The 11,502-nt window shown below is 35.3% G+C and overlaps 1 protein-coding gene and 1 long non-coding RNA gene across 3 annotated transcripts; one reads left to right on the top strand and one right to left on the bottom strand.

Moving 5' to 3' along the window:
- LOC18434599 (ATP synthase small subunit 6, mitochondrial) lies at window positions 1–7,812 on the bottom strand. Its single transcript, XM_011625193.3, has 4 exons — window positions 7,755–7,812; window positions 5,440–5,600; window positions 5,270–5,312; window positions 1–233 (listed from the first exon to the last, which is right to left on the bottom strand). Exons 2-4 carry the CDS (start codon window positions 5,558–5,560, stop codon window positions 230–232), a joined length of 168 nt encoding a protein of 55 aa, XP_011623495.1. The 5' UTR covers window positions 5,561–5,600; window positions 7,755–7,812; the 3' UTR covers window positions 1–229.
- Window positions 7,813–9,743: 1,931 nt separating this feature from the next.
- On the top strand, window positions 9,744–11,294 carry LOC148781475 (uncharacterized). 2 transcript variants are annotated; one of them, XR_016058018.1, is made up of 3 exons: window positions 9,744–9,825; window positions 10,653–10,719; window positions 10,902–11,294. It is a non-coding gene; the product is annotated as an uncharacterized LOC148781475 (long non-coding RNA). The 2 variants fall into 2 exon arrangements; XR_016058017.1 differs by having other exon boundaries at window positions 10,653–11,294.
- Window positions 11,295–11,502: the final 208 nt, after the last annotated feature.

Below are 11,502 nucleotides of genomic sequence, written 5' to 3'. Positions count from 1 at the left end.
TTTAACCAGAAAAATGGCAGCTCTGACTACCATAAAATCCAACTAACATGGTTTTAGCATCATTCCATCTTATTCAATCCAAAAAGGATACCAAAAAAAGAAGAAAATCCACAGTAGAAACAAATCACATGTTCATTGAAGGTGCCAAAAATTGTCCCCTTTGGCTTAAGGTCTTAAACAGGGATTATTGCAAACTTCATGATGCATCAGGGCATCCCTCTCTGAGCTCTCACCTGCACAAGATGAAGACCATTTCCAAATCATACAAAACAAACCCCACAAAAAACTTTAAACAAACCAGCGACGCAGTATTTTGATCAGAGAAGGTACTTGCCGAACCACAATTTTTCCTCTCTATCAAACTTTTATGTTATTGTAATAAGGGGTAATTATGATTGCTGTTAAAATACCTGGATACTCATTTATACTAAGCATTATCGAAAACAAGGGCAAGCGAACACAAAATAAGTATTATCGGAAACAAGGGCAGGGAACACAAACACACAAACACAAACAAGTGCAAGCCACCACAAACACATACAAGTGCACATGCACACACACAAAGACTACATGGATGGTAGAATTATATGTCATCATCATCACCATCACATTTATAGCCTTTTTTCAATTAATTGGAATCAGCTACACGAATCCTGATCCTCCATTCTGCTCTATTAAATAAAGTCATAAATCTTCAAATCTTTTTAGACTACTTCCAACCATGTCTTTTTTAACCTACCCCTTGTCATTTTCAGTCTTTTTACATGAACTTACTGTCACCTCCTAACAGATACTATACTTGATCGGCACCACGCATGACCAGCCCACCTATGTCTACCATCTCTCATCTTATCGCCTATTGATGCTACACCTAAATTCTCCCGAATGAATTCATTTTGAATTATATCCCTTCTTGTCTTGCCACTCATCCATCTCACTATCCTCATCTCCGTTACCCTCATTATATAGGTATATTATTTGCTACATGTAAACCTGTATCGACAATTAAATACATGCCAACATGTCCAAAATGCGCTAGACACGCTTACTGTAGATGTTTGAAAAATTTCTTACACCAACACTATGTGTCGACACACAGACACGCCGTACCACAATCTTATGTATCAAACATGTTTTGTTCAAGGTATTTGAGCCCACGACCGTTCAAGCAAATGTCAAACTCACTAGCCACCGAAACACTGCTTTGAATTATGTTAGATTTTGGAATATATATTAGAAAGTGTACCCGCAAGTAAGGCTTGCCGTGCATATAGTGGTGCATTTATTAGAGGTACAAAATAACATTCATTGGTGTATTCATTAGAGGTACAAAATAAAGAGAGGAGTGCCTTCCATGAACATATTTAATATGCAGTTAAACTTGCAATTATTCACGGGACATATTTAGTATGCCTTTGTTACTTATTTATTATCATATTAATATGGTCCCATATGGATTAAGAAACTATCCCTTATAGAAGAAGTTACTTGTTTTATCAAAAATTTATTTTTATTTATTTTTCACTGAGTAGAAGTTTTTGGTTCATGGGTTTGAACCTATATCTAACTTTAAAATTTTAGATATAGTTTACAATCCAAAATGTAGAATACCTTTGAGTGATTTGAACTTGCAAGTCTCTATTTCAAAAATAATGCTCCTACCAACACAAAAGTCAAAGATATTTGACATATTTATACAAAACATTACTACTAAAATAATCTAAAAATAACCAATTAAAATATAAAAGAAATCGCAGCAAAATATATTTCTATTTTTTACATAAAGTGAATTAATACATTTTTTTTGAAAAATTTGAATTTATATTTTTAAGACATATACTAAATACAACACCCACGTCAATTGCCCATCTAACAGTGCCTCACCCCAAATTTTCACCCCAATTTTTCAAGAGATTGTTGGTTCTAAACATTTGGGGCTCAACATCTTTATTTTATGGGAAAATATCTCCGTATCTTCTATTTTTAAATTTTGTTTTTAATAAACTTAAAGTATCAAAACCTATCTTGAAGCATGAAAATTATAGACATTATATCTTCTAACCTTTTGGAATAACTTTATCCACTTTAAACCTTTATTTTTAACCCAAACAAATCTGAGATTGACATGTCTTTTCTAAACTCCATTTTCTCTCTTCACATGATATTCCCCAGATTTCTCTCTTCCCTATGATTCCCCGAACCCCTTCTTTCTTTCTCTCTCTCTCTCTCTCTCTCTCTCTCTCTCTCTCTCTCTCTATTTTCCCCCACTCTCTCTCTCTCTCGCTCTCTCTCTCTCTATTTTCCCCCACTCTCTCTCTCTCTCTCTCTCCCCCCATGTTTCCCAACCTCTCACTCTCACCCCAAACCACAGAGAACTCCATTTGTGAGCAAGCTTATCCTCACAGTTATCCCCCTGGCACTGATTATTACCACTAATTTGCATCTCTCTAAATGATGGGAAATGAAATAGAGAGCTCGAACCAGTGGGTAACTTGTTATGTATATCACATGGGGACACAAAGTCCATGCCTTCAAAAATAGAGGGCTTATACATGATTTTCCACTTAATTTTCTTCACTGAAAAAGCCGGTACCATCAAGCACTCGCCCATTGCTGATAGCATCATACTTAGAAGCTACTATAGTGGAATCCAATTTTATTTTAGTAGAACCTGTCAAATCTGGCAATCCAATAGGTTCATTTTCATTTCTCTCAATGGAAAAATCATCATCTCCAATACCTTGATGCACCCTCACGCAGCCCAGCCCGGCCTGATGGGGCCCTGGCCCTATCTTTGACGTTGAAAATAATAATAATTGAAAAAAACAAAAAGTGAGGTTAAAAAAACAAAGAAAAATATAGGACAAGGCCGGTCGGGGCCGGGCTAGCCTTTCATGTCCCTTTCCCAGGCCCGGCACTCGGGCAGTGGTGGCTTGGCCCTCTGGTCACATTTTGTGGCCCAAGCCCAACTTTTCAGGGTCAGGCTGGGCTGGCCAGCAGGTTGCCAGCCCCATAGAATAAAGCCAGAGGGATCTCTGCTAACCTCGCTGTTTTTATATTCACCATTGCTTGATAATTTAAAAAAGGACCTCGAATCAATCTAAAAACAATCAAACTCCACATACGAAACAGTATCTAAATCAACATTACACATTCTTCTAAACATAGTTATGAAGTATTACCTATGCGCAATGCATATTCAAAAGTGGTATATTATAAGCTTTCAAATAAGTATGTGTGATCAGCCTACTTAGTGATACATATATCATTGGCTCAGCAGAGGCAGCCTCCATGATATATTTTATTAATATTCATTAAACAAAATTGTTATTAGCTTTTTATAATGGTTTCTAAGATGTGTTTCAACTTCGCAAATGCAACCTCCTATAATCTTCATAAAAAAATATCCTTAAATGCAAAAACATGACTACAACAGTATAATTTTGCATCTCAGATTTACTGTTTCTTTCTATTGCTTCCTGGATTTTATTTTTTTTTTCTGCTTTGAGATTTACTTCAAAATACACATAAACAATCCGCATAGCTAAAGTTTGTTAAAATAAGATCATATGGTTTATACCACTCAATGGCTACTTGATAATGCAATAGAAAAATGTACCTAGCTTACCCAATCAAGGACTTTGCACATGTACATACTATCTTATAAACTTAAAGGCGCAGCACAATTAAAGTAATTAAACTTCTAAACAATCCCATGTACAAGAATATACTCCTTTTTTTTATAATTTGAAGAGCAATTTTTTCAACAGCAAATGCATTCAATGAGCACAGAAAAGTTTCCCACAGAACCTTCATATCATCCCAACCCTACTGTAAGACATCAACATGGGGCAGCTAGGATGGCCCCCACGGTGCTCATGATTTACCCTTGTCAATAAATCATTTTATCATTAAAATACCAAACCATTTTTAAATCCATGGTAACCAACATCCCCATAGCCAACTTCCATCATCATGGAAAACCTGGTTTTGGCTTCAATTATTGACTTAGTGCCACACTCCAATTGTGGACCATTTAAAGCATGAAAAGCTCTTTCTCTGATCAAATCCCACAAGATAGATGCACTCTTTACTAGTTTACTTGACCATCTCACAATTGGATCTGACATATCGATATGTACATTATTTCGTACTCTCCGTAAACCCTAAAGTATTACAAGACGAAAAATCATACGGGACTCTACCACCTACAAAACAGCTTCACAACAGTCCACCCAAAAGACTCAACCATTATTGGCATTGCACATGAGGATCCAATTAAAAAGCCACATAATATAACTCCCAAGCCTTCTTGAGTACACAGAATGGAGGGGATGTAGACAACAAGAATTGGGCACCTTGGTGTTAAATAATTGTTATCCTACAAGCATTTTGTAACCAACCAAAGCAACAAGAATACCTGAGAAGTGATTATCACCCAAGCCTACAACATATAAAAGAATGAGTCGACATGAAACACCCCTAGAATTCACTCGTCTAGGACATCCTATCTTTTCTGTATAAGTTTGTCTAAATCGATCCTATAATCCCTGTTGATGAAATAATGATTCTAATCTTATTGAAAAATCCCTGATTTCCACTAGTATTAGTAAAATCATATTGCCCCAAGAGATCCCCACCAAAACCAATCTGGCTTCTCTCCAAATTTCCACAATCACTATGCTAATATAATCCTGTTCATTAGTTTGAGCCTCCTTATCCCAATACCCTCCAGTTTCTTAATCCTACAAATCTCCTCCCACCCATCCAGATGGATTTTCTGACCCTTACACAAAACCCCCCCCCAACCCCCCCTCACCCCACCCCAGCCCAACAAAAAAACACATACACACCACAAAAACAAAAAAAGTAAAAAATAAAATAAAAAAATAGCATTACAAGGTCATCTATTCCAGGAACCCTCTAAATGAAAATCAAACTGCAATGTTGGCATTCATAATCAAATGAGCAAAGACCCAAAAGACCAAAAATACAATATCAGCTTGAATAAATTCCATGTAAATTAAATAATCCTTAAGCTGCTTCAGGCAATTTCTCGCATCATAAAAATACCAACAATAAAAAAAATGGATATGGTCCAGATAACTACTTGAAAAGTATTTAAGAGCCATATCAGAATCTAATATCCACAAGTCATACCTAAATCAATCAATAATCACCACTAATTCAGGTAAAAGATACTAAATAATAACAAAAAGGCAAATTAGGGTAAAATGCAGAGAGCATTATAGATGAGGCAAAGTGATACCTCTTGTGGCGCTGAACGAATGGGGAGTTCTTCGCATCCTCCTCTGTGAAAAAATTAATTCAGAAACATCAAACTACTGTACCATTGATCAGTTCATTAACACAGTAAATGCAATGAAAAAACAGCAGGAAAAAAAAAAGAAATTGATGAAATAGATGGATGGAAAATACCAGTGAAGCCAAGCGTGAACTTGGTGATGATAGTTCCAGTAATGGCGAATCCGATCAGGAAAGGCCAATTCCTGTTCCATTCTCTCCTGAAGAAAACCGGCCATGGGTCGAAGCGTGCCATCTTTCTCTATCTTCTTTCACCCTCTCTCTTCTTTCTCTCTCTAAAAATACAACAGAGCCCTGGTTAGCAGGTAAGGGCTTGGAAAGCTCAGTGACCATACTTATAAGTTATAAGGTTTTATTGTTGGCACATGCTCATTCGATCGTTTCAATGGACGGTTCAGATTCTTTCAAAAGTGATTTGCGAGGAGGGACATTGTGATTCATGTGACCACGGTGATGTGATCATAAGGTACTAGCCATCCATTGTTTGGATTGGACGGTGATTGAGAGAGTGAAACATGACTGGAATGGTGTCATGTTTGGCTGGGTCCCACTAGGTCCATCCCCGTTCATCACATTTATTGGACGATGCCAACTTAATGATGCTTTATTTTGAGGTGACTGTCTTGATCATTGTTATTGTGTTTGATACGTGGATGAGTTGGCTTCCACAATTGTGGAAGCCGCCCATGTTTGGTTCACATGAAAATATTTTCGAGAAATATTGTCATGTGAAAAACTGCTCTCTTGTGATTAAGTGTGGGAACATTTTCACACGAATTAGCTGCCAGTTGGTGTGAAAAGATACAATGGGACCAATTGGCAAAATCTGAGCTAGACTAGACGTGAGCCGTGACACCAACCTGAAGGGGAAAAAGGATTCATAATCAGGTGTAGACTTAGATTGAGAGCTGGGTTTAACTGGGTGTGAACCCTGACTCAGGCCTGAAAGGGAAACGGGGTAAGCATACCTAGACCTGACAGGGGTCTAGGTTCAGACCCAGGGGTGGATACAGTTAGGAACCTAGGCTGGACTACGCGTGGGCACCTTGCTTTTACAGAACCATCTTCTTTAGTAATCTTATCAAAGTCTTCCAAAACAGACGAAACATTTTTACGTTTGGAGGACGCAGATGACATCTCTATTGTCATATTTTGCTGATCGTTTTCCTACATTAGACATTTTACTAACAAAAAAGAACAGAACAATATCAAAAAAAGGAAATAGCACTAGAATTCTAGAAATGCACCACAACAGTAGCATAAAATAAGAGAAATACAGTGATATTTTTGCTCTCAAGTTGTTTTCTCTACCCCATGATTCAAGAAACTAAATAAACTCAGTAAAAATAGCAAACCAATTCCTTTGGCAAATCAATCTTAAAAAACTAGCAAACCAATTCCCTATTTGATAGCATCTATTCTAATACTTTCATCAAAAGCATAAGAGGCAATCTCAGTAGCCATATTCTTCCATAATTAGTTTCATAGAAGTGAAAAACCCCATGAACTCCGAGGTCTATCTAAGAACTAAGTCTTCCAGAATATTGACAATTGCATCTAAGAGCACACACATAAATTCAAATGGCTAATTCACTCAAATACTCATCTAAAATGACACAAATGAGTCTCTAAAACCAAAGACATCAGTAACAACTAAACTATCAGGCCTTAAACCCATTGAATCATTCACAGAAATATGCAAATGACAGATCATGAAGTCATATATAAGAATCCAGTAAAGACCAAACACACAAAAAACAATATCCCTAACACCCTTGTACACACTGCTTTGATAAAAGATTAAACGCATGAAGAAATAAAATGCAATGGAAACCTGAAAAATCAAGAACAGCATACAAATCTACAAATCTAACACTAAAACCTAATAAATGGTTTAAGATAATTCCTACAGAGAGAGGCAGAGTAGATACAGCAAAGATCTTACCATGGAGCAGGAGCAAAACCTAGAAATAACAGATGAAACCCTAAAACTGAGATATAGAGACGAGATTTGCAAAGAGAAACTATAGAGAGAGACGAGAACTAGAGAGAGAAACTATAGAGAGAAAGTGAAACTGAGATATAGAGACGAGATTTACAAAGAGAAACTATATAGAGAGACGAGAACTAGAGAGAGAAACTATAGAGAGAAAGTGTTACAGGGAGAAAGCTCTCATCATTGATGCGGCTAAAAAGAAACCCTAAGGTCGTTGCTAGATCGCCTCGCCCTTGGTTGAGGAAACCCTAACATAATTTAGGGTTTCTGCAGGAGATTCGATTAGATTCAATAAAACTAAAAAAATCAGAAAAAATTACAGAGAGATGAGACAGAAATCTAGGTTTTAGCGGATTCTTTTTTTTTTTTCTGTCAACAAAAACCCTAGAAACATGATAACAGTAAATAAAATTAGAGAAAAGATTGGGCTTACCTGTTTGTAGCGACTGAGAAGAGCACTCGTAGAGGCAAAAGCAGAGCAACCGCGGCTTGGCGCAGAGCAACGTCCCTTGTATGCCCACCTTTAGATTTTATCATGACGTGTTAAAAATGGTACATGGCTTATTTGGAGGATTTTTCTTGGGGTGAGGTTTGTATAGAGCCTAGGCTCTAAACAATCATATTAGCCTACCTTCCAATAGTGTTGTGGTTTTAATACTATAATTTTTTTGTGATGCCCTTATAATATATTTTTATCTTTATTTATAAAGATTAAAGCTTCAAAAATAGTGTAGATCAACGGATCTATGAAAACTTAAAATCTGGAAAATTGATAGTCCAAAAAAGTGTTACAAAATATATTATTTTCAAAACTTAAAATCCATTTTTTTCTCATGTCCATGTATCTTGATGTCGAGATGATCAATTTAAAGATATTGGAGCATCAAAACAACCTCTTCTAATGAAAGTTTCGAGGTAGGCTCAAATTTGATTGTTTAGAGCCTCGGCTCTATATAAACTTTTCCCTTCTGGGATCCACTTCAAAATCACTTGACCATAGTATATCGAAAAATCAAGTTCTAAAAATGATTAGAACCAACATATATGATAGTAAAAGGATTGGACTTATATGCAATTTTAATGTGCAATATTTTTTAAATTTTTTTCAAAAAATACCAAGAGCGTGTAGTCAAGTTTATGAGTTGATATTTCAAAGTTGGTTTCGGTTTATATAAGTTTGCAACCTTACTTATATAAATAAGGTAGTGGCGTTGTATACCATTTATTGTATACCATTTATTTTAGTTGGTTGTTGCAGATTTAATATGTATTTGTAGAACACTATCAAGAAGTGACACGTCTTTTAAAATAGTACCAAATCTACCCGTCCAAATAAAACGGACGACATGGATTACTACAACCTTATACAAACTTCTTCCTTGTTTTGAAAATACACAAGTAGATTTGCACCTCTAAGCGAATTTGAAAAAGCTTGGAGAGACTAATCTAAAAATGAAAGAAATATTTATCAAATCAGTTGTAAAAAATGAATAGTTTAACACATTGCCATTATTTTGATTTAATTTCAAAATGCCTTTACAAAAAGTGAAAAATACATAATCTTTAGTCAGAATAGTTACAATGAGTAAAATGTCATGGGGAAGCTTTATATGTTCTCCCTACAACATAGAAGTTCTATCCTCCCCCTACAATCCAACCGTCCATTTTTTATCAAAAGAGCTACTCACCGTTTGATCTTAGATCCGATATCTCAAAGTATTTTGTTTTTTTGTTTTTTTTTATACAAATTGTATGAATATGAAATTTGGTAAGTGCCATATTCTCATTGGGACACACCTATAAAAAAATATTAAAAATAATTATTCGATAAAATATAATTATCAAAATACCTCTTGAAACTTTCAAGGGTATTTTGGTTATTTTATTTATTTTTTATATATTTTTTGCCGGTGCGAGTTTAATAAAGTAATGGACATTCAAATTTGGTGTCAAAACAGTTTATAGAAAAAAATTAAAAATAAAATATGATAGAGACGTGACATTGTGATTGGGACAATCTTAGCTCTCCATTCAGAATGGACAGTTGGATAAGGAGGAGGATAGAACTTCTATGCCGCTAGGGATGCATAGAAACCTTTCCCAAATGTCCCGTATTTCATGTATTTTGATTTTGGGAAAAGCTTTCTATGCTTCCCTTGCATCATATAATAACTATGCCTCCCTCCTTCCCAGCCATCCAATTTAATGGGTGGCTTTCTATGCTTCCCCTGCATCATATAATAATTATGCCTCCCTCTTTCCCAGCCATCCAATTTAAATGGGTGGCTGAGATCACTCTATTCAAAATGTCACATTTTGAGGGTTACAAGCTTAACCAATAACCTTCAATGATGCCCTAATAGAGAGAAAGCTAGGTGCATGATAAATAGAAAAAAGGGCAGGGAGAAAGAAGCCCGTTTGAGAAAGAGAGAGAGTGGGAATGGGGAGGACGGCCAGTTTGAGACAGAGTGTGTGTGTGGGAGAAAAGGAAAAGAAAGAAGAGGGTGTGTAAACCCAAAAACGAGTTGATTATCTATTCAAACTTAATCTGAATACAGAAAGAATGTATTGTTTCATAGCTATCTCTTCATCAATCTCTATTTCTGCCCTGCTTTTTGTCTGCATTTTGCATTTTTTGTATCTTTATCTCTATATAGCATTTATATTCATATTGATTTCGAGGTTTCTCTCTCTACCTATCTCATTGTGAGTACACCATTGTGTCCTTCACATGATCCACCCAATAGCTCATGTTTCTTAGTAAACCCGGTCAAAGGCGGCCTATTCCCCGAAACCCCTATTTTCTTCTATTTTCTCTATCTAAATAATATTTATCAATATATTTCTTTAGTCAATAACCCATTTTAACGACATCCTAAATCACCAAATCATGCCATTTTCTCCTAATTTATCTCTCGAAAACTCCAATGTCTATATTAAATCGTTATTTATATTTTTTGTGCATTTGTTATATATTTTGTATAGACTATGTCTTACAAAGCTTGATTAATATATGTATTAAGGAATTTGATCATATATGCCTTAAGGAACTTGATTTCTATTTGGGTTCTCCAAATACTGTTTTTTAATTCCACATTTCTGGATTTTTTTTTTAATTTGGTTGCCTCTGCCCAGGAAACTATAATATGTAGAAATTTATTATTTTCTTGTCTCACACAGTTCTATGTTTTTTATATGTAGAATATATGATATGTAGATTTTTATGTTTATTTTATCAATTGATATTAGCTACGCAACCGAGGAGGTTCTCTCTCTTTGTTTATTAAAATACAATATTATCTCTTGTCATCTTTATAAATGTCAAATCTAGGTGTGCAAGGCATAAACCATGCAAAAAGACCAGAGGGCTCATCTACCTCTATGGAGATCAAGGAGAGGTACGACATATTTTTATTATCATCTAATTAATTTAGTTGATACTTTTTTAATTTAAATTTTTATTGTATTATTAAATTTATAGTTTTTTAATGTTATTGTATTGTTTACAATGGCTACTTATTATGCTAATAAATTTCATTTCCGAGTAAAAATATCACTCTTATCGATGAATCCACTAAAGCCATTATGGAAGCCGGTCCTACTATGCGACATGGAGGAAACGAGAGTGAAGTCAAGGAGGACGATGACAGGAGAACAAAGATAAGAGAAGACCGATATCACGATCTTGCCATGCATGAAGAACTGAGATTGAATTTTTCGACCAAGAGAGGAGGAGGTATAATGCCTCCATGGCCTGTAAGGAGGGAGAGTATGCTCGTAAACCCAATGTAAAAGAGAAGGGTGTACTTAGTTGGCCAAAAACATTTATGAGGCAGAGGAACTAACGAACATCTTGTATAGTTATGGGTTTCTTACAAATTTGTAATTTTTTGTCTTTATAGTTGGATATGTACTTTGTAGCAATTCGACTATGTAAAACTTCATAATGAAAAAATATCTGCATTTTGATTTATTTTATGTAATTTGATAAAAAAAATTGGTTTTTCTTGCTCATATTTCACAAATGTAATGAAATGTAATTTTGCATAATTATGGTTCCCTTGCAACTTTGTATCTTGATGTCTTCGTCATTCGATATAGACTTAAAAGCGGTTCGACAATGTTAAACTTCTACAGTGAAAAATGTCAAAAAAATGTCATGATTTGTAACCTTGCAATTA

This window comes from Amborella trichopoda, chromosome 6 (genome assembly GCF_054954075.1).
Source record: "Amborella trichopoda isolate Santa Cruz 75 chromosome 6, AtrichopodaSantaCruz75HAP2 v2.0, whole genome shotgun sequence".
In the NCBI taxonomy this organism is placed as follows: domain Eukaryota; kingdom Viridiplantae; phylum Streptophyta; class Magnoliopsida; order Amborellales; family Amborellaceae; genus Amborella; species Amborella trichopoda.
This window is presented reverse-complemented; position numbering and strand designations above follow the sequence as displayed.